The sequence below is a fragment of the Amblyomma mixtum genome, chromosome 3 (genome assembly GCF_055824585.1).
Source record: "Amblyomma mixtum isolate Tamu chromosome 3, ASM5582458v1, whole genome shotgun sequence".
Taxonomy (NCBI): domain Eukaryota; kingdom Metazoa; phylum Arthropoda; class Arachnida; order Ixodida; family Ixodidae; genus Amblyomma; species Amblyomma mixtum.
In genome coordinates this window covers 146,655,434-146,678,799 of record NC_143014.1, presented here as the reverse complement: position 1 = coordinate 146,678,799, position 23,366 = coordinate 146,655,434, and the positions used below count along the sequence as shown (strand labels likewise).

At 43.2% G+C, this 23,366-nt stretch overlaps 2 protein-coding genes across 9 annotated transcripts in view; one reads left to right on the top strand and one right to left on the bottom strand.

Annotated features, from left to right (window-relative positions):
* LOC149352303 (golgin subfamily A member 2-like) overlaps positions 1 to 23,135 on the bottom strand; it is an 80,262-nt gene extending 57,127 nt beyond the window's left edge. Inside the window, exons 1-4 of one of the 5 annotated variants that reach the window (XM_089581474.1) lie at positions 22,794 to 23,069; positions 5,280 to 5,350; positions 4,800 to 4,880; positions 4,669 to 4,706 (exon numbers count right to left, since the gene is read on the bottom strand). In XM_089581474.1, coding sequence (XP_089437600.1) covers positions 4,669 to 4,706; positions 4,800 to 4,880; positions 5,280 to 5,350; positions 22,794 to 22,800 — 197 coding nt within the window. In that variant the 5' untranslated portion in view covers positions 22,801 to 23,069. Of the gene's footprint in view, positions 1 to 4,668; positions 4,707 to 4,799; positions 4,881 to 5,279; positions 5,351 to 22,793; positions 23,070 to 23,115 lie in introns of those variants that run through there. The other 4 variants (XM_089581473.1, XM_089581476.1, XM_089581475.1 and 1 more) reach the window with 4 other exon arrangements.
* On the top strand, positions 5,368 to 14,250 carry LOC149352304 (uncharacterized). 4 transcript variants are annotated; one of them, XR_016290748.1, is made up of 4 exons: positions 5,368 to 5,932; positions 7,710 to 8,036; positions 9,868 to 9,953; positions 10,030 to 14,250. XR_016290748.1 is itself a non-coding variant. In XM_089581480.1 (3 exons), exons 2-3 carry the CDS (start codon positions 7,928 to 7,930, stop codon positions 10,392 to 10,394), a joined length of 474 nt encoding a protein of 157 aa, XP_089437606.1. In that variant the 5' UTR covers positions 5,380 to 5,932; positions 7,710 to 7,927; the 3' UTR covers positions 10,395 to 13,974. The 4 variants fall into 4 exon arrangements, 1 of the variants encoding a protein (XP_089437606.1); XR_016290746.1 differs by lacking the exon at positions 9,868 to 9,953 and having other exon boundaries at positions 5,380 to 5,932; positions 10,030 to 13,953; positions 14,036 to 14,250; XR_016290747.1 differs by having other exon boundaries at positions 5,371 to 5,932; positions 9,868 to 14,250.
* Positions 23,136 to 23,366: the final 231 nt, after the last annotated feature.

Here is a 23,366-nt window from a genome sequence, read left to right as displayed (position 1 = left end):
TAATTTCTGGGAACATTAATGCAATTATAACTGAAAACTAGCAATATTTTTAAAATGAACCCTGGAGCACTTTTCTGCAAACCATGAAAATGCCTTGGGATTGGTCGAGAGCTTTATAAGCAATACAATCTCAAATGAATATTTACTAAATGTGCAGCGAAAGTGGTGAAATTTAAGGCACAATATTTAGCTTTGGCAACTTCCCTTAACTCAAACTCCATGGGAGTGACACCTAGCCTGTCAAGGCTTACTGCCAGCCACTGCTGCCCACGATAACCCTGTTCCCACCAGTACCTTGAAAAGCAAGACCATTAACGGTGCAGTGAAGAGGAGTCTGAACTCGTCTTTTTGCCGCGGGAACTCAATGTACACGTTCCGAGCATTCTTAGAAACTTCGACTTATTGCCCTGTGAGGGCGATTTCCCCAATTAAATCGAATTAACGTCCGGCTCCCGCCTTTATTTTTCGAATTCTCCCCGTACGGTGGGCGGAGTCGACCAACGCGCGGAGTGCCTTTCAGCCAGCTCCGTGGAGGCTTTGCTTTCGCTTTATTTAGTTTTTTAGGTTTCTGCGAATAAATAGTTTCATTCGCAGATAATATAGCCGCAAAATAGGTCCGCAGAAATAAAAATATGCGCAAACTATTTGCTACCACGGATTACTACGTATTACTCCGCCGATGGCAGAGCGGCAAGCCGCCACGGGACTGGGTGAAAGGCACTCCACGCGTTGGTCGACTCCGCCCACCGTACGGGGAGAATTAAAAAAAAAGGGGGGGGGAGCGGGATGTTAATTCGATTTAATTAGGGAAATCGGCCACACAGGGCAATAAATCGAAGTTCCTAAGAATGCTCGGAACATGCAGATTGAGTTCCCGCGGCAAAAAGACGAGTTCAGATTCCTCTTCACTGCACCTTTAATGACCAATATTTTTTTCCTTCATTTTCATCAGTGGTTTTGCTTTTTTTTTTTTTCATTTCATGCATAAAATGTCACGCATTAGTACTTTAGTGTGGCAGGCTGCCAAGCCTTAGCATCTCAACATGCTGGCACCAGCTACTGCAACTAGGCTCTCGGCAAAACTAATTTCGAGCACTACCTACTATTTATTAGTGCAGCTCGTTGCGACTTCATTTTCCCTATGAACAGTTTGCACAGGGAGAAAACTCATCAACGAGTGACACAAGCCTTTTGACCCGCATGAAATTTTGTTTATGCTGCGGCTGTGTTGAATCATCACTCCAAAAATGAGAAAATCCAAATGCCCAGGCATATAGTTGAGCACTACTATTAGCATAATAAATTTTTCAAGCTCAATCATAAATTATCGGCTGAAAAATCAGAGCAAAGAAAATATCGGAGGCAGAATTTATTAGAAACACTCTTGCACAAAGCAGCTTCAAATAACAGCCCCTCATCCCCCCTCTCTTGTTTGCTTAATTGCTTAGCGAGGGCCTTGGTTCTGGCAGCCTTGATGCCATAGGAAGCATAAGAGGGTTCTCACACAGCTTCCACCCTCGCCACTCGATGACGTTCTACGTCACATCAGCGGTAACTCAGGACGTGCTACGTCCGCCGCTTAAGAGCATGGGTGGCGCTAGTGAACACTCTAAAGGTTAGGTTATTTGTAAACATAAATACCCCCAAAGCAGAAGAATTGACGGCCGTCGCCGTAGCTCAGCGGTAGAGCACCGGACGCGTAATTCGGAGGTCGTGGGTTCGGATCCCACAGGCGGCATGTGGTTGTTTTTTCTTCTGCTTTTCTAATCAATTTGCTTTAAGCGATAACATATTCAGTAATATTCTAAATCGAACAACAGCACAAAATAAATAAATAAATTTAAAATAAAATCCCTTGAGTCCCTTGGTTTCTGTGGCTGTTGGCTTCTCTCACGCCTTAAGGAAGGCGGCAATATCCAGCATTTGGAGGTATTAGGTACTTTTCTTAACCTTTTAACTAGTATGCTTCCTTTTATTGACTGTCAAGAGCTCAGTTACAGATATGTCCATCGTCTCTACTGCCTGCAGCCCCTCAAGTTTCAACAACATTATTGAATATGTGGATTACCAGAATCAAATGGCTCAAACTTACAATTCACTCTGGAGATAAGGGAAGGGAAAAAAAGGGGCTCATTATAACATACGTGACTGAAGCCAACAGTCACTGAACCCAAGGAGCATAGGGGATCTTTCTTTAAAAAAAGAAAAAAGATCCCCTATGCTCCGCGGTTTTGATGACTGTTGGCTTCCGTCGTTACACTTCACTCAGTTGTTTCCATGCTCCTTGCTCACAAATGTGTCACCAACATGAGCATCATACTTTATTGCCTTGTCTCGTGCTCCTAACGTAATCCATAAGAAAATGGGACCAATTTAATATTTTTTCAGGTTTTCCTTGCCACTGTAAAAACAGAAAATGTTGCACAAGAGACTTGATTTCACCACCATAGTCACACAAGAACACTAGAAAACTCACACTAGAACTTGAAAATGACTATTTTTTTTCATTATTTACACATTTGAGACGTGATGAAAGCTCTTGCAATTTCCTAATGCTCCAGTCAGAGAAAGCCACTAACTGGAGCCTGCAAACCTGTCCAATTGCTACCCAACTGAGACTGTAGCTAAGTAAAACCCTCTCTCTCTGCAATCAAATAATGCATTTGGTAGCTATGAGATGCTAGGCATAAGCAAGCAAAGCAACTCAGTACTGCAACCACATGGTTTTCCTCAGCCACCTTCAATAACCAAAATACTGAAATACAGTGGCCTTTCCTTTGACATTCTTGTTAACCACAAAACTGTGTCACAACAAAGGAAGCCAACAGCCAATGACATCAAATAAGCCCCAAGTAAACTATACTAAGCTGAGTAAAGAGAGAAATTAAGGTTCTCTTTTGCTTTCCGTTAACAGCCCATGAAAATAAAGGGAAAGACAGCATGTTTCTGGTAGAGGCCAAACTCATGACCAAGACATGCCTCATGTAACCATGTTGCTCTCAGCAGTCTTGGACAAGTCTCACTGCAGATATACATACTGCATCAGCCAGTTTCACAGCAAAGTGCTCATTTCTTGGTGAAGAAAGACAGGGGCTTTCAAACCATAATTAAAAGTACAAGATCTGTACAGTTATAAGCTTTCTTTCACTGCACAATCCCAGTTTCCAAACACACGTTCAACATATTTATTTTTGTAGCCATAAAGAGGCCACCCCAAGAGACTGCAAAATAAATTATCTTTTTCGTAATTACAGATACAGTGTACATTACACCAAAAATTTCACACAGTCTGATTCATGACTAAGGTAGAGCACTGAAGGCACATGTTGGAGGTCACACAAAAATTTTATGACCCTTATTAAACGCAAAGCCCGTCTTTAAAACACACTTCAATTATAAACAATTCAAGATCATTAGGCCTACATCTAAGACATGGTTCAACTATAATCCTCTCAAGATTATCTCACAAGACAGAAACATTGCAGCATTTATCAAGTAACACTTCACATGAAAATTGAAAACCAAAACTATGCTGCCTGGAAGTTGCACTCGCCTGAGCTCATGTGCCCTAGCCACTTTGGGTGAGGTACATGAGCACACACAAATGCAACCTATAACAGCTCCCAGCAACTTCGCTATCAATAGAATCAATGCAAATGGCAAAAAAAAAGTTTGGCACATGACCCCCAACCATCTGACATGAGAGAAAGTCACGTTTCTCACACCAAAATTCACAACAAATACGGTTGAAAAGGCAGCTCACAACACTCCGGTGTGGTTTCCATGAGCACAGCATGCCCCATTTACCTCAAGGGCATACAGTAGGACATGAAAACCTACACGGAAAATAAGTGTAGCAAACAGCTACTTAGGCAGTTTCAGCATGACTACCAGGCCCATTCTGAATGCCGCAGCCGTTTTACATCCTAAAAGAGTGTGTGAAGTAAGAGGCATTTAAAAAGGAGGAAAAATGAATGTCACACCCACAATCTTCAAAATTTTGCCATGCTGAGCACGCTAATGTTGAAGTGCACTCTAGTTACCCAAATGCTATTACAATATATTAAATTTATCATTCCACCAATGTTTTCATTGCATTTGAACAAAAAATGTGTTTGCAAATTTATCATAATGTATGGTACTGATCACACAAGGTAAAACTATGAAAAAAACAACACCACTGTTAGTAGCTTTCCCACTGTTCGACCAACTAATCTGAGTGCAAAACAGCTCACGAGTAAGGTGATATTTTCCACAGATATGAACAGTGATCCAGCAAAAAAAAAAAAAAGTACGATGCAGTAAACTGGCCTTTTGACAACCTAATAATAACAATGCTAATATGACACAGCGGACTTACAGGTGCGCACCAAAACGCTAATAAGAAGAACACCACGGTTCTTCACTATCAATGTTGCGTCGCCTTTAATGTTTTTACACCAGATCAATTCCAGAACGAGTAACTCAACACTACTCCGCCTCTAATCACATGCGCGCGTTTCACTACTGCAACAGTAATAAGTGACTGAAACTGCAAAACATGCTTAGGCAGTCATAACTAAATGCAAGGTTTCTTTTCCACGAATCTGAACGAAATGATCACTGCCCACAACGCCCACAAACACGCACAGTACAACAGATTCACGGCATCAGAAAAGGCCGACCAACCTTTGCTCGTCGAGAGGCTGAGCGCTTGTCTGGTCTTCCTACACGAAAACAAGTGACGCAAAGCTTAAACACGAAGCAGTAAAACACCTGCACAAATGCGCTACAACGATGAAATTTTACATGCGACATACCTGTACAGTCTGAGGAGACAGCGTGTCAGAAGATCTCCGTTTCGTAGTCCTTTTCACAGAACGTTGTTGAAACTGCTTCAACTGTGAGGCGTACATGACATTAGTCAAAACGCTTTCACAGGGACACTGCTCTCCACCTATGGTTTGCCTTAACTATGAAATGTTTGACACGTATAATACGAAGGAGCTCATGCATTTCCATGACGTTTCAGGCCGTATCAGCAAATATCCAGCGCATAAACAGCTCTTGCAAAAGTTCTAACAGTAGATATGTAACACAGGGGAAAGGATTGTTTCGACAATAAACTCGCAAACATGATCATTTACAAGCCAGATGTCGGAAAACGTTATCATGACAGCCGTTAGAAGAGGCAATTCATGGCGTTTACAGCACGACATTATACAGAGGGGAAAGGTTACTTAAACTTCACACTACAAACGTACTATAAAACCTTTTCGAGTGCAAACACGACACCTTACCTTTTTTAAACCGGCTGCAACTTTATGTTTTCGATCGACATCGTCTGCCATGTTGGCAGACACAGCAGACACGGAGGGCGTATTCAGAGGAAGGTGATCCTCGTTGCGATTGGCCAACCGAGAATAGACGTCACTGCTCTACTCTACGTCACTCTGTGGGGACTTTTGGGGAACACTGCGCTTCAACCGACAGGGAAAATCTCAACTCTTCTTGAAAATCCTTGCTCAATATCCCAAGGTATCCCAAGGTGCATTTCTTGCTCGCTTGTTTTTTTTATTTTTTTGCCTTGAGCATGGAGACGGACACGTGCGATGGCGTTGCTTCAGCGGTTTGCGACAAGGCGTTCTTCAATACTAGTAATTTAAAAACACCCATCAAGGATATTCATGGGGAAGGACGCGGTTGTTGCTGCGACGCGTCTTTTCTTTTTCTCTTTCCTCTGATCTCTCTATCTGCACGCGGCAGCGGTGGTGGCTCGGCTCCAGCCAGTAGGCAGGCCCATGCATCCTTCTCCCAGTCACAACAGCATGTAGTAAGGCACGGCCGTTCTTGTGCGACTTACGTCTGAAGCATTTTGTCGCCCTTCGTGACCTGCGACGGCACCACGACTTCGAGGAAGAGGTGGAGAATCTAGTCTTCGACTCTAATAAAGGTAAGAAACGAAGTCTGCATGCACGCACGCTGTGATTAAAGCAATAAAGGGCCAAAGCGGGATGCAGTCGCGCGCTTAGATTACCGATTGAAAAGTTGCAGTTTATTGACTTTTCGAGTGCGCGCATTTTAAGTTTGTAAACACAGAGCGCGTTCTTTTTTTTTTATTTACGGGCTTACACTCACCTGGGGAAACTTGCACGTGGTTTTGTGCACAAAAACTTGGCGATGACATGCACGTTTTTTAAATGAACCATGAAGATTTCAATGGGCTTGGTCTAGTGCGACAGATCTGCAGAGGTAGCCTTTGCGGGCATTCGAGTGAAATGTGAAACGTAACGTACTATAACCTTTGAAAGCCATGACTTGTCATAGTCATTTTGCACTTATTTGTAATGTAAGGTGTATAGTTTGTACAAAGTTTAGGTAGTCATAGCTTTGACTCCTAATCATTCTGAAGTGTAGCATGACTCAGCACTTTACTAGTAACATAAGGTGTGCAGAGTTTGTACAAAGTTGCGTAGTCATGCCTTGCACTCATGACTCGTCATTCTGCAACATAGCATGACTGTGCACTTTAATGCTTTGGCATTCTCGCTGGTAAGCAGTCTTATGTGTGTCTGCAGAATTTTTTTTTGGTGTCCTAGCTCCTCCATAAGCAAAGTGACAAGCAGTGCACTCTCTTTCATATTTAAAGTGGCCACTGCAGGAAAACTGGTCCTTGCAGCAGACTCGCTGCTACAGGCCTTGCTTATGCTTTGTTGCAGGCATCTGCAATGTCTCGACAGGACACACAACATTGTCGCGGCATGCACTGGCTTAGCAGCGCTGAAGCCATGGCAATCGCAACATGCAGAAGTGTGTAGGAAGAATGCCCAGCATTGTTCTGCCTTTAGAAGTCAACAGCGCTGACCTGAATTTGTGGTCAAAGGACAGGGCCATGTAAAAGGTTGCTGTGCAGGAATGAGTTTTTGCAGGGTGTAGTAAAATTGAAATACTTCCATGTAACAGTCCGTGTAATAACTTAACCTGAACTTAATAATTTTCTCCAAAAATTGTTCCCCATGCGCTATAGCAGGAAAAAACAGTAAGCGAATGACTGATAAATTTTTAACAATAAAAAAGCTGGGAAATGCAGTTTTGCACTGCAGGCAAAAGGCTAAAAATTTGAAGCTAAATCTGTGATTGTCATGCGCACTTGGCAGAGGCAGAGCGCCAGTAGTAGTGCGAGAGTACTGCATATGTGCCCACTCCATAGCACATGCATTTTTCATTAGTGTATGTAAAAAGTACAAACTTTAATTTGGCCTTGCTTTTCAAAAAATGAAAGTAGTGTGATACACAAAAAATTGACAGAGAAGTTTTGCCGAAATTTTATAAACGTGCAAAAGCAGAATTTCATGAACATTGCCTTGTCTTGTTACTTTACTGTTGGCTTTCTAAGGATGCCTTATGCCGTTATTCATGTGCTATCATTGTGTACACGTTTTTATCAAAATGGAGCCCACCTTTGTTCACGCCTCAATTTTTAAAAATTTCTTTTTAGTCATGAGAGGTCATGGACTTAACATCATATGTTGGCATCGTGTCATAACTATGTTGCAATGCTGCTGTGAGGCTGTGGTTGCTATGTCGCCGTTGCTATGCTCTTGGCACAAACCCACATACACATCGCAGGATCTTGCTCGGGGTTTACCGTTCGGAATTGTGCTTTCACACTAATAATTAACTAATACTATGTGGAGTGCTTAGTTATGTTTACAATCTTTCTGTTTCAGGATTTCGCGCCTGGAAAGACGGAGAAGAAAGCAAAACTTGCTGCCGTTTTATAGCTTCTACAGGAAAGAAGGAATGTGCACCAAGGGTTTTTAAACGCTACCTGCACTGCCACCATTCCGGCTCATACGAAGAGCTTCCTATAGAACAGCGCCAAAGGCAGGAAAAGGGGCAAGGAAGCTGCAAAATCAGCAAACACTGCTTTGCTACTCTAGAGGTCATGGAGAAAGAGGGCAAGGTATATGTAGTGTTTCAAAAGAAACACTACGGACACTTCAATGAGGCCTGCCACCAAAGGCTGTCCCAGGATGATGCCAGAGGGCTTGCAGGTTAGCCACTCCTCTTGTACAAAGCATTTGTGCATGCTGTGTTGACTGTACCGGAATGTGAAAACGTTTAGAAGCTACACTCCACCAACCTTTCATAAATGGGAGACGAAAGTGCAATAGAAATGTATTTTAGGGGGAAGATATTGCTCATTAACTCGAGTGATCATTTCAATGATTTTTATTCTTCTGCGATGCATCTATGGCACGAAAGAGGTGGGACAACACGAAAATGCCTATTGTAAAGTGGGAGAAGGCATGTCCCACAAAACGAGGGGGCTGAAGAAGTTATAGTAGGGCACAGCTTAAGAACCCAGTGGCCAATGCCCCTCAAAGGAAGCCTGCCATCCAATGGCGTCGACCGATTCTCATGATGTCATGGTTAATCCTAGGGGGTAGCACTGCAGGAGGGTGGCAGATGAAAGGGGATTAGTTATGGCTTTAATTGGGTTAACTGATGAAAATCAGCTGACGCCATTGACTGAGGGGGTCTTCTTTAAGGGCCATCTGCCACTTCGTTCTCGAGTTGTATCTGACTGTAGTGCAATTCACTTGAGCCTACTTGGTCGCATCGAAGGGTGAAAAACAATTGATCCACGGCACATTGCATGCACAGCACAGTCTGTACGAACTTCATGCCGTTTAGTTTAGAGATGCTTTGTGGAAGGGGTCCAGTCTTTCGAACTGAACATAATTAGGAATGTCGTCTAGCACTGAACTACTCCAATGTCTGTTCTTTTGTTTTTCTGCTGGTTTCATTGACTATCCTAGGTCTGTCGCTCAATCGGCTGACGTTGAACTTCATCCGTAAGAAGTCGGCTTGAGCTCTATGAAATGTGTCTTGAATGACTGACAGTTGCACTCGATGCTAGCCTCTTTTTTTGGCTGCCTGTCAAAAGCGTAGGCATTTTGTTGCTGATCAAAGCAACGCCACCAGTCTAATGGTTGTATAAGGGCCATGTTTTTTCTCATAAGACAGATCGTCTGCAGTGAACTTTCATTAATTAGAATTATTTGGCTGTTTTGGCACTTCATCAGTAACGCTCGCAGGAACGGCTGTGGTTTGAGTGTTCAGCTACTAAGCTGGAGCACCCGGGTTAGAACCCGGCTGCGGCAGCTGAGTTTCGATGGAGGCAAGAGGTGCCCACGTGCTGCGCAGTGTCAGTGCCCAAAGATCCCCAGGCGGTCGAAATTATTACGGAGCCCTCCACTACAGCACCTTTCTCTCTTTCTTCTTTCACTCCTTCTTTCCTTCATGGCATGGTTGAGGCAGTTACTGCACCATTTCCTTTCCTCAAAAACCACTAACATAAAACACAAGCCTGCACAAGAGTTGAAATCGCAAAAAAAAAAATGAACAAGCAGCATTTATATTTCAGTTTATGTATGACTGGCATGCCCTCCAATTGTCTCTGACTTAGCAGCAGTCATTCAGGTGTTGAAACTGAAACAGCATGAGAAAAATATTCACTTAGAAATTATTCACCTGGCGTAAGTGAATTCTACATTGTGACTCGTGCACACTATTGTCTTGTGCACAAGTCCAAAGAAACAAAGTTCGCGTTCAAAAATTTGGTGTCTCTACTCCTTTAAAGGTTGCTGTCAGGCGAATCGGTGCATTTTTTGAATATGCAGAATGAAATGGGACAGGATGAGAAGCACATGTCCTTATTATTTTCTTGTCCACATTTTCAGTGCTGTTATATTCCGCATTTATAACACGCTGTATATAACTTCCCTGTTTTGCATTGCAGTATGCAAGTTTAAACACTCAAGCTCATAAAAATAAAGTCCATCTGGCTTTGAAACAACCATTTTGTTGTGTGCTTTGCAGTGCCACAAAAGTGAAATGAAAGTAAGATGAACTGTGTGTCACCTGTGAAAAGGAACAAAGTGGAAGACGAAGGAATCCGACCAGAAGTATTTGTCACTTTATTACATGGCTGTAGGCAGATGAACCAGAGATGTTAACAGTTTTTTTCTGTACCATTTTCAGGCTGGTTAGCAGAAGGAGTGCCAGAAAAAACCATTGTGCACAACATCCGAGCAGCTACAAGTGGATCAAGCCCACGGATGCAACTTGTGACCACTAAGGACCTCCGTAACATTGCAGATAAGTTTAGGATTGGAAAAACAGAGCAGAGAGATCCAGACGATTTTAAGAGTGTTGAATTATGGGTCGAAGAAATGAGGGCAAAAAATGAGTCACCACTGTTGTATTACAGGAAGAAGGGTGACCCCAACAGTCATGATGGTGACTTTGAGCTAGCATTAATGACGTTCCCACAACGAGAGCTCCTTTATGAATTGGGGGCAGCGAAACTGTGCACTGACTCCACCCATGGCATAAATAAGTACTAACTCCAACTGACAACCCTGCTCACAATTTCTCAAGATGCCTTTGGTATCCCGTGTGCCTACTTGATTTCAAAAAGGGTGAACACGGGCACTGTGGTGAGGTTTTTCGAGGCCATCAAAGAAAAAAACACAATACCATGTCAGGCATTTATGTCTGATGATGCCCCTGTTTATGGCAGTGCATGGGAGCTGGTGATGGGTCCCTTGAAGAGTCGACTGCTTTGCAGCTGGCAGGTGCTACACAACTGGAGCACGCACCTGAATACAGTCACAAACAAGGACTGCAGGAGTACAACAAGGGACATGCTGCACACTCTGATGAAGTGGACAGATGAGACTGAGTCTCAACAGTTGCTCCCTGCACTTCTTGGTATCCACTCCAAAGAGCATCAGCTTAATTGCCTTTGGCTTTGTCAGAAATTTTGAGAAAACATACGCAAAGAGGGCATGTCAGTGGGCTTACTGCTATCGGCAGTACATTGGATTAACAACAAATAATCACTTGGAGTCAAGGCACTGAAGTACTCTCACTTTGGTGGCAAGGTAAATGGGTGATTGGATACATTAATCAAAGTACTCTTCAATTTCACATCCGAAAAACTTTACAACAGGTGTCAAAGGAGGAGCAGACCACCGCAAATCTGCCCTATTTAGGAAGCATAAAGTGGGGATTGAGCTTTCTAAGTCCAGTACTGAGAGAGTGGGAGATGGCCAGTGGCATGTAAAGTCGCAAAGTTTGGTGAACTTCAAGCACACAGTGGAAAGAACGAGCAAATCGTGCAGTGGCTGTGAGCTTCATTGTGAGCAGTGCGAGGCTTGCCACAACATGTACACAAGTACGTGTTGACCATGCAACGCATGTGCACATGTACAAGCACATGCATGCTGTTGCTATAATGGAGCTACACTTGTGTCAGATGCAGAGCAGCCAGAAAGTAGCATTTGACTGTGCTGGCATTTGTAGGCCCTGCCAGCTGAAGATGGCAGATTTCAGGTGAGGGATTAGGATTATGTTATGAGCTAGTTGGCAGGCTATTCTGACAAAGTGCTTTAGCATAGCAAGCTCAAGACACAGCAGGGAAGAGGAGTGTCATTTGCTAATTTTCTTGAAGCCCACATGGTCATGAGAAAGGTGCGCCATCATATCCCATATCAAGCAGCACCATTGACGGTACACTACAGGCCTCTGGTATTTCTTTTCTAGTCATTCCTTTTTCCCAAAACTTTCCTCCTAGGAATGGAGAACTCATCCCGCCACGGCGCCTCACTGGCTCTGGCGTTCTTAGACTGCTTACACGAAGGCTGTGGGTTTGATCCGGCCATGGCGGCCACATTTCAGTGGAGGCAAAATACAAAGATGGCCATGTGCTGTGCAAAGTCAGCGTGCATTAAAGGGCCCCAGGTGGTGTAAATTAATCCAGAGACCTCCATTATGGTGTCCCTCATAGCCCATGTGCCGCTCCCGAATGTTAAACCCGACAATTAAGAAATTGAGATATTTCAGGCCCCTCATTCCCTACTCAGAATCTGCTTGTGTAAGTACGCCCTCTCTGGCACTGCTCAACAGAGAACTTCTGACAATTGGCAAACATTTTTCATCTTCGGGAAATTAGTGCACTCATTTTCTTGTTCATACCTGCCTTGCATTCACTATAATTTTATTTCTTCGTCATCCCTGCTTGATTTCATTTTATCTGCATGTGATGCACTCATAGAGGCATGCGCTCTTCAATAATATTAGTATGAAGTGTCGCTCCATGCTGCATTCCTCTTTGTTGCGTCGTGCTGTCACAGTGCACCGCCCTTTTAGGACATCTTGAGAAAAACAGCGCTTGCAGACAAAGGACCAGAACAAGAAGGACACACAAAAAAAAAACAGCGCAGTTGTGTGTCCTTCTCGTTTCCTTTGTCTGCAAGTGCTGTTTTTCTCAAGATGTACCCCAACCAACTCGCCCAGTAACACACCTTGCCTTTTAGAACAGTTGAAAAAGTATTCTTGACAAAAGGCTAAGCCGTAGCTGTCATCTTGCACACTGAAAGCTGCAGCGCAAAACTACTATTCATCTTATTTTGCAAAGAGAATACTGCTGCAACAGAAAAACAGTATTACTCATTTTTCAGAACATTGCTGGTGCAATTTGTGACACGAACTTAAATTGCCATGGTAGAAACAGCCGTGAATAGCCTTCCCTGATATGATAAAGCACTTCATAAATGAACTTGCTTGGCTCTTACAGTGTCTCTCCACCAGCCTTCCAAGCAATGAGCCTTCTGTTGTGTGATGGGAACACTGTGCCAACTTTGTTGCCTAGAAATTCTAACATGCCCCTATTTGTTGAGAAGGCAGCTTAGATGAAACATATAGTGCCCAGTTAATGTCATTTATGAAAAATGCTTCAAAGCCCAACTGCAACGAAATTATAATTTGGCTAGAATGCCTGTTAAAGGGGCCCAGAAACACAATCTTAGTTAATTGTTTTGCCTGTTGATTGCATACAGTGAGTTATAATGGTGCTATTAGCATCGGTAATACCGCGTACATTCCGTTTTTTAATATTTTAATGTCCTCCCAAAAACAACTTCATGGCTCTGATGGTGTCGCCACACAGTGGCGGGTTTCTAGCAGCGGATATGACATCACCTGGCGCGAGCTTGATGACCGGACAAACAGTAAATATACTGCAAATTGTGTGAATAAATAGAGACACATTTTGTTACCTGTCTGCGTTTTATATTAGATCAACAAAAACAATTTGTTTGTCTTAGATAAAAGCCCTGCAAAGCAAGTAAAATAAAAATACACCACCAGGGGCGCTCTGGCATGGAAACAACGCTGCCAGTCTCACAGAGAGCAGGCAACCATGGACTACAAACTTCCGCGACGTGCTCTGGCTGGCTGTTTTGATTGGTTGCGCCAGGTGCCGTCATTGGGAGAGCGAAATAGGAGTGGGAAGCCCCGCCAAAATCGAGTTGAGGGCAGCGTTTTGTTTGCTTGTATTTTGAAATTTCTTCATTGAATAACTCCCGTTCCTGTGCATCGATTCCTGTAATTCTTTTTAAGTCAGCATCTGTGTGACATAAAGAACCCACCTGAAGTATAGCCGGTATTCCCCCAGGCTGTGTTTCGCAGCCCCTTTAATGTGCTGGGTGTGTCATAAAACTAATCATAACAAAGTTTCATGCTTCTGAGAAAACTGACACTGTTGCTACAAGTGTTTAAAAAGCTGTGTAGTAGACAACGTGGCATGTCCATATAGGCAGATACGGATACCCGAGTGCCATACGGCCTCATGTCTGGCCCATTGGGAATGAACAGATTAAGGACAGTGTAGAGTGAAAGGCTAGGGGCTAAAATGTGGCTTGGCAGTCATGGGTATGGTGCTGCGCCAAAGTTGTTAGGAATTTGTTTCAATCCTGCAGATGCTGATTTCTGTTTCCATTCCAGGTTTTTGTACACCATATTTACTTAAATAATGGATGCATTTGCATAATAAATGCTTTCCCTACATCAATCATCAAAATCTGGGGAAAGTTCAACTGACCACACCATGTTTTACACCATGTAATAAATGCACCAAACTTACCATTCTAATTTTTTCCCACAAGAAACTGCATCCATGATGCAAGTAACTGCAGTATTACAGGTTACAGAATGAAGCACTGTCAGCTGTATTATGTGGCCGCAAGACTGCCTGGCGCCATGTGAAGAGGAATGCTCCCAAGGCTCATCACATCACATTTACTCCAGTATCCACATATGGCACCCGTTTCATCCTGCACGTCACATTCACCTCGGGCTGGTGATAGCCTGCCAGCTAGATTAAGAATGTCACAAATAAAATGTCTACCTAACTGAAAACTGTGGTTGTATATATCGGAGATTTTTATTGACTTGTGGCAGTCTACCTGGACAGGTTATGGTAATGCAAGGCAGCCCATTATGCACAGCATATGAGTGCATAGGCGCCACAACTTCGCATCTTTTCCAAGGGTTCATGTTTTGCACTATTGGGTGTGACCCGACCCATCTTTCCACAATCCTCGCGTAGTTAATAATAAAGTGCTCCTAATCCTTTTTTGACAGTCAAAATGTATTTTCCTAGGCATATTGGCAATCTTCAATTTGTATTTCTCCACAGATTTGGTACTTCTGAGAAGTTGGACGGTCATTTTATAAATGATATATTTTTAATAAGCTAGCAGATACTATTCTTGATTTAAACATTTGCAGGCATATATACGCTGCCATTGTTTGCCTTGATAAATACTGTGTCCATTGTGTAATCATAGTACAAACACGTTAATTGATTCTAAAGGATGTTAATGCTGCTTAATTACGCTGTACAAGCCCAGCTGTGGCTTTGGAAAGCTGCCCTTCCTTGGACTCTGACATTAAATACAACTTGTACTTGGGAAGGACTAATCTTACTGTGAGTGTAACGACAAAATTAAACAAATTCCATTAGACGCTGGTATGACCCCGCCTGCGGCAGTTGTATTCCGATGGTGACACACAACAGGCCCACATGCTGTGCGATGTTGGAGCACGTTAAGGGCCACTGTTGGTCGAAATTACTGGATCCCTCCACTGTGGCGCCCCTCATAGCCCGAGTCGCTTTGGGACGTTAAACCCCATAAGCCAAAGTTAGCATTATGTTCCTGCCGGACCGAGCAGCCGCTGACAGGGTCAGACTGTACGAATGGGTACCATCAATCACTACGTGACACCCCCACTCCACTCACCCGATGAAATCCCATCCATCAGTGACACATCCACTCCACCCTTCGACTCAGATTTGCAACCGCTTGCCAACCGCCTCCTCCCGCCCTCTCTTCTTCCCTCTTCCCTGCAATTTCGTGAAGGTGGATTTCACTCCCTCCACTCTGTCACCTGAGGCTTCAGACCGACGGATTATTCCAACATGGGGGGTTCTGATGCTGATGCACTAAAATGATATTTTTGAAAGACAGCTACAGTTTGTTACATGTTAAGGAAAAGAGTACTCGCTGTACCATGCAAAATGCGAGATCATTCCCTGGTGTGCACACACTGCATCACAAGGAAGTATATTTGGCACCTAAATTGAAATGTGCAGTATAGCGAGCAGTTAGCAAGCACCAGGTGCTGTACACAGACACGAGCACAAAATGAACACGCTTATTACCAGGCCCTCTCTGTGCACCCTCCCTATACATAGTGCGAAGACTGCTTTTGAAGCTAAGGTTGGTCACATTGCAAAGAAATAAAGACAGCATGAACATGAGAACCGGACACACAGCACTGACAGAAATCTCGACAGTCGGTGCTGTGTGTCTGGTTCCCGTGTCGTCCCTTTCTGTTCGGCGACCAACCTTAACTAGAACAAACAACTTGCCCGAACCCTTGCTTTTGAAGCATTGCATGCAGTAAGTAGCACGCAGTACAATGCACAGACTGAGCCATGTGTGTTATTGTATCAGCAGTAAACCACGTGCAAAAAAAAAAATCAACAGCCAATAACTACAGTCGGTAAAGCGAAATTTGAGCACAGCTCTTCACATATTTTAGTTTTGCAGTATGCTGAAGTAAAGAATTCCAGAGAGCCACCTGCCCCAGCGAGAGGCAGTGATAGGTGACATTTGGCCCTGAGCACTTGGCTATCACATACTTTGTATAGACAAGTTCTGTCCCGCCTCATACGAACACCAAAACACTTTCTTGAATATCTTTTTCAATGAAGGCAAATACACTGGCTTACATAAACATCGAAATTACTTGCTATTAAATCTTAATAAAGTGTTCAGTGTCACACTATTACGATGCTATATATCAATTTATGCATGCCAGCACATCATCTCTGGCTGAGAAAGATCTGACAAATCTTGCTTTTTGACAGTATGTGGGCACAGAGTCATTGATTGCAAAGACCAAATATGACTATACCAGCAGAACGAGAACTCAGAGGATTACCTTAGAACTCATGTGCCTTTGAAAACATGCAGTGAACATGGAAACAATTTTATTTTTAAGGTGCGCCGCCCAGCGTATGCACATGCGTTCAGAGCACTCTTTCTGCGCCATGAAGGACGACTCGGCCCCAAGAGCAGAAGTACACACTGCCAGTGCATTCCAGAACATTTAATTCAGATAGGTACTACATGAGACGTAAGCAACGTATCTATAGCGTTCGCACCGTGCAGCTTTATTGCTTCGCTCTGTCCCGAGCATTTTTCAGTCCACTGAGGTGGTTGCGAGCCACAGGTGGGTTAGTCTTGCGATTATTCTGCCGACAATTGCTTCTCTCTGTGATCTAGCAGATCTACGCCACCTCGCACCCACAACAGTCGTCAACTGGTACTGTCACTATTCGGTGTCCAGATCAGTCTTGAAGGATCGAAGGCGGGCTGGAAACGACATGCTGCAATGTTCTCCAACCCTTGCATCACGAGAAAGTCAATGTGGCGACATATCACAGCCCACGCACTGCATCGTGATGATTATAACAAGAGTTATATGCACAGATATTTTCCAGAATGAGCTGGAAACACCCAGATCAGGGACGCCAGTACTGGACGGCGCGGGCTTGCGTCCTGCTCACTCACCTTTAGGGACGCATGGGAGGTAAACACGCATTCCATAGGCGGTCTACTGGTCACAAACAAAAAAGGGGCAAATTTAAAGAACTACACACGCCACAAAGACGAGACACCGACGAATACTTCACTCGCAACAGCCGCCGACCGCGATTCGAACGTACGTAAACAACCGCCATGTTGTTTTTTTTTTTTCTTATTTGCTAACTGACTGTAGGGGGCGCTGTAAGAGCGCTAGCATCATCATCGCGCGTTCCCTCAAAGAAAAGTAAATATAAATAGCCGAAACCAGCAATAAACTAGAAAAAAAAAAGCATTAAACGTTAAAAATTGCAACATAAATAAGAAAGTCATTTATGCAGTTGACGAAAATCAACACACTCATTCAAAGGAAACGCCAACAAAATTGATTCATAAAAATAAAACGAAAATATAAATATGCATGTTTTCTTCTCCTTGGTTTTGACTAAAGCTAGGACGTGCGACTATTTTTTGGCAGTTTTCTAAATCGGGTAGCTCAGTGCGACCATAAGAAAATTAAGGCAACAAAACTGAAAACGTAACAGGGGCACTTAAGGGTCAACATTGCATCGTCAACAATATGTACGCTTTCTCTCTTGTTGCTCATCCCAAGCTTATTAATTGAATGCATGTCAATTTGCTGTTTCAAAGCAGAACGGTCTTCTATCACTGTAGCGGATTGAACCGAACCAAATTTTTTTTTTTTTGTTCCTCTTATTAACTTGTACCTGCCTTCTTAACTTGTTTACTTCTGTTTTCAGCCGTTTGTATTCTGTGTTTTATATCTGTTGTTTTCTTTGATGAATCCCCCCCTATGTAATGCCCGCATTGGGCCTTTAGGGTATTGAAATAAAAAAATAAAATAAAAAAATAACTTTCACTTATGCAGCTCAAACTCACATTATTTATTATTTGAGTGTAGTTTTAATGACATGAAACCACAAGTACCATTATAAAAGGTATTTTTCATCAGAGCACTTCGGATGGACTAGAAGCCTTACTCCCAACAGTGTACAATAAAGCCATTCACACAAATCATGTTGGCAGCAATGCTGAAACTGTGTGCGTCCACCTTACTTGAAACTGCAACGGATGCAAGACAGACAAAATTTTACCATTCAAAATCATAATGTGCCGAGATATTGCTGCAATCTTGAACGTAACCACGCTTGCCATTACAATCAAAATGACTCAACAGCACATGCAAACATGAGAATTTTTTCTTCACAGACATTTTGACACTACATTTAGTTCACTATTTATGCAACTTCCGTTTATTTACACGATGGACACGAATATTCACATGCACGCCAGTCTTAGCATGAGTGCCATGCGTACGTAATTGTCGATATGCACCCCGTCACACATTGTGCATTTGCACATAAAAATACTCATGAAAACTCAACAAGTGCTCAGCAATTACTGCAGCTTAAATGGTAAAGCACACAGAACACGTCAAAGTTATGGTATGGTATAGAATATGGGGTTTAACGTCTGAAGGCAACATGGGTTATGAGGAACGCCATAGTGCAGCGCTACGGATTAATTTTGACCACATGGGGCTCTTTATCGAGCACTGATGTCACTCAGTACACAGGCGCCTAGCATTTCGCCTCCACTGATAGGCAGCTGCCGCAACTGGGATCGAACCCGTCCTTGGGAACAGCAGCGGGCACCCTAACCACTCAGCTATTGCGGCGGGGCAACGGCTAACCACATTATAAGCAACCAAAAGTCCAGGTCTCTGCTTTATGTCTTACATGTTGCCTAGGTATCGTCTACTTTTACTATATCTGCAATCTAAAAATTAACGATAGACAACTTCCCCACTCCATCTAAATTACTATAATTGTCCCATGCCCTTCTTGGTTTGCTACACACTTTTTTTTTTATTCGAGTAGTCTGCCGTGAGGCATAAGTTGAGAAAAGGGGGAGTGGAATGTAGGTTACAGAAAGTTAGAAGAAGGAGTGGAGACCAGTTTCGGCGAGGTACTCGCATAGGCTGCTGGTGAAGTGATTGTCCATAGTCCACTTCACATAGTCCCCGTCGCGGTTCCACCACAGGCCGACCTGATAATTTTTGGCTAGTTTTATCAAGGTGTCATACAAGTGTAACAGCTGCCACAGTATGAATTGTGGATTCTAAGAGAAAAAAGAACTCACAAATTTTGCACTAATTTGAACAAAAATATTCAGCCAATATATGCACAACAGGCATACACCAATAACATTTCTACCGCAAAACCGTGAACCCACCGTACCGAGGGCCAGTAATAGAAAATCACTGGCCGCCGCGGTGCCTCAGAGGTTATGGTGCTTGGCTGCTGACCCGAAAGACGTGGGTTCGATCCCGGCTGTGGCGGTCGCATTTCGATGGAGGCAAAATTCTATAGACCCCTACAAAAATTCTATTAGTCACCCCTTGTCGTGCTAATATGCAGGTACCAATTATTTCTGTAACATACCTCTTATCATTTCTGTAATACCCATTACTAGGTCTTCAAGAAAATAATAACCTGAAATGTAGCAAAGAGCTGATGGTTGTCTTTTCATAGAACATTCTTCACAGCAGCTCTGCTTCTGAAAGGAGCACCTCATTCTTTGTGGACTCAACTAGTTTTCTTCTATTTTAATCACCATGAGGTCAGAGTACTCCAGTAACACTCTGACTCCTGATATGCTACACTCTAGTGAGCCAGTTTCACAACTCATAAAAGAATGATGAACTCAAAGGTCTGCCACAAACATGTCATGGGCTACATCTTTAATGGAGTAGAGAAACCAAATTTTTGGATGCACATTTCTCTTTACGCTGATGCACTAGGCAATGCTATACACAAGCCACCATGTGGATTTTAACTTTGTCAGCTAAATAATTTACAATTTAATTTTTTTTTCTCGTGTCATCTTGTTTCGGTTTTTAACAGCCGAATGACTGCTCTGAAGTCAGATACATGTTCAGGTCACATGAGGCATGCAAAAAGAGATATAATCGCTGCCTGTTCACTTTATGTGACTCCAACTCTTAGACAGGTTTGTGTACGAGTTGATGCAAATAACAGTGAACAAAGCTGCAACAATACTGCTGTCTTTGTATGCCTCACATGACCTGAACACATCCCTGACATCACAGTCGTCATTCGGTTGTTTAAGCTAAAGCAGTGCGAGAGAAAAAATGCAATTATAAATATATTGCCTCTTGTCGCAATCCATGCAGCTGTCTAGTCTTTCTAAAGTACTGCGCATCATTCTAACCGAAAGAAACAACTAAAATTTTGTTGTCTCTACTCCTTTAATACCTACTGGGCCTTGACAATATAAAAAGCACCTAAACATATCAGCGAACTGAGCTGCCAACCTTCAAAAATGTATCCACAAGCTCTTTTCACATTGTGCTTTTAAATATGTTGCCTCATACTCGTGATATACATATGTTCTGACTGTGCACATATACAAAAACAGTAATTCAGGAACCAGCAGACCCACCCATTCAGCAGCATGGCAAGCGAAGAATGAAAATTAGAATGCAGCTAGAAAGTAAAGGCACAGAGCTTTTTCAGACCTTCTAATTTGAATACTTCAAACTTATGTGGCCAACTGTAAATGTTTCCTTACTGAAATCCCACACTCCTTTAGACGTTTGCCATAAACCAGAGAAAAATTTGTCAAAATGCTTCCCTCTAAAAGGAACAACCAAATATAAGCAGACAAGCCATGTTTACATTTCATGCATTTTTAAGCTCTTCACTGTATGCAGAGAAGCATGTCACATGCATGGCGTGTTGATGTTTGGTTTATGCTGCTTCTTAACTTTATATTGAAAGGTCATGGCTACTCTTTTTTTGTGTGTGTGTCCATTGCCCCACAGAGCTGCCATCTATGGAGCAAGCTTATTTGCATTTAAAGGTCGTTTGCCTAGTCACTGCTGACTCCACACAAAACAGATTTTCCCCTCAAAACTGGCAACGTGCAGTAAAAGCAGGCGCGCAATTAATGTGACACCTCATACACTTCGTAATGATGCAGTGGCCTACATAAGGCCAAGCCAGCATGCTATTCATGTATGCGCACAAATTATATTCACTTATACAATGCTAATATCAAAAAGAAACCCTTCTAGCTACAAATGTTAATGCAGCGCATTACGGCATGCATGGCATCCAACGTCCCTGTACAACATACTTTTACTAATAAGGCTAAAACAGTGCACCCTGCACAAGGATGAAGGAAGATGAGACAACACGCAGCATCTTCCTTATGCAGGTCTGCTGTTTTTGCCTTATTATGTCATACCAACTTGCCTATCAGTCTGTGTTTTTACTAACTGCTGCAGCAGAAAAAACAGCTGTGAAATTTGGAATGCATTCACGGCGTCTAGAAATTGAAGCTCAGAAAATGTAACACACAGAAAGTGCAAGAAACTGATCATCCGGAGTGTTTACGTTTCTCTCTGTGTTGTGTTTTACTTACCCTGCAATAACCCAACATCGTTCCCAAACAAACCCAAGGGCCACTCTGGCTACGCAGATGCTGAAAGCCTAAGTCAAGCCTCCCACTTCATCACAAACCATTACAGAAATGACAGAGCAAGCAAAACAAGTTTCGGCCTTGTCTGGCTTTATTCCAATGCTGAACGTTACAAGAAATACACCAAGAACCACACGTTCTACTTAATGAATATAAACACTTCACCAAATAGATAAAAGAAAAGCAGCTTTCTAGATATTCAAAGGTTCGGTGGTGTGACCATACTACGCCATTTGCTAAACGCCTATCAGCGAAGAAAGCGGCGTACAGTTCATGTGGCACGATGCGTCGAGTTGCGTGAATTAAGTCTCTCCGTGGGCAACGCTACGGCGTCGTACAAAGCAGCTGTGGCCTACCGTGTGCTTTGCGCAACATGGGTGTCAACGCGAAGTAATCCATTACAGCTTGGCTAGTTGGTGGGTAGACACTGAAGGCATATCAAACATTATGACGGAAGATGTGTTGTCCTTTCAAAGGCTAGCGTGTATACGTCCATTCCGCCTTCCTTCCGCATTTTATTTTTTTTTTTTAGCATAGCTTGTCGCCGGTGGGCACACATGCAGGACTCCAGGAACATAGCATATATGTACCGCAACTGCCAAATGGCTCGCAGTACCCACCATTTTTATGCATACGAGCTCATCCTATCAGTACGTAGAGGTCAGAATCAGTTACGCGCAACACAAGGAAACAATTTTCGACACTCATCCAATGCTTCAAACCATTGCCTCCTTCTAGAGGAGGCAATGTTCAAACACGAGATACAATACCGAAAGGTGCCGAAGAGAACTGAAGTGACCTTAAATTCAGTCAAGCACCGCCTTGCTAAACGTCTCTAGGGGCTTCCGATATCATACCACGGCTGGAACAGGTCGCACTGCAAACTTGCATAATAAAGACAACACTAGGGCACTGGGGTACAAGTCCGGACGTTAGCGCGGTCAATATTACTCGCCATTGCACCAACCCTTGATGACTTTCACGGCAGCACTTACTCCACACGTCAATGCACCGCGCGGTAAACAGCCATCGCAGCCATGTCAACAAACCACCGTGGCGTTGGCGATGACAACGATGGTCACCGTGGCAACCGTGGAGACGCCAGCGACCTAGAAACTATGGCTAGGGACGTTTCAAAATTTTGCGACGCCATTTTTACCTGATTTTGCAACAAAAAGTACCCAGAAATGTACCTAAACAAACGCCATTTTGGAATGACGTCATTAAAAGTCACGTGACACGAGGATCGTCTTCCTCCATTTAGCCTTACGCCAGCAGACATGCGCATATGTGCAAACCAAAGTTACCAGATGGTCGTACCGAACATCGCCAAATGGCTTTTATACGCAGGTAAAAATTTTAGCTGAAAAATTGAACAAGCGGTGAAAATGGGCAAATATAGGAGTGCTCTATAGCCACAGAGCTGCTTTTCGCTGATCCTTAAGTCTAGATTCCACCTTTTCGCGCAAATTAGTTGTTTTCTATTTATGCATATGTGTGGAAAACACAGCCCACAAAACGCACATGTGCGTAAGTACAATACTTGCCATGATTATGCATTTAGTTAAATTTCTAATTGGGTATTACCCTTGCATTACCTTACCGTTAGCCTCCCTGCCCGTCCTTTCTTCTCCAGTCCCGTTCGCATCGGCTACCTTGTCGGCTACTCAACTTATTTCTATCCATTCCATCGGGATGTGAGGCTTCCCCGCGTTACAGTGAACTAGACCCGCGTTAATGGGCTAATGGCTATACCGCCCATACCAGTATATTAAGGTGTTGGCGAGAAAAAAACGCTGGGTAACATTGGAAAATTCCTAATTGTGGTTTTGGAACCAATTGGAAGCGCTCCAA

Bases quoted from the DNA above. Each gene is read 5' to 3' on its own strand.
- LOC149352304 (XM_089581480.1), top strand. From the start codon at position 7,928: ATGGAGAAAGAGGGCAAGGTATATGTAGTGTTTCAAAAGAAACACTAC. The intron at 8,037-10,029 runs GTTAGCCACTCC...TACCATTTTCAG, and splicing joins TGATGCCAGAGGGCTTGCAG to GCTGGTTAGCAGAAGGAGTG.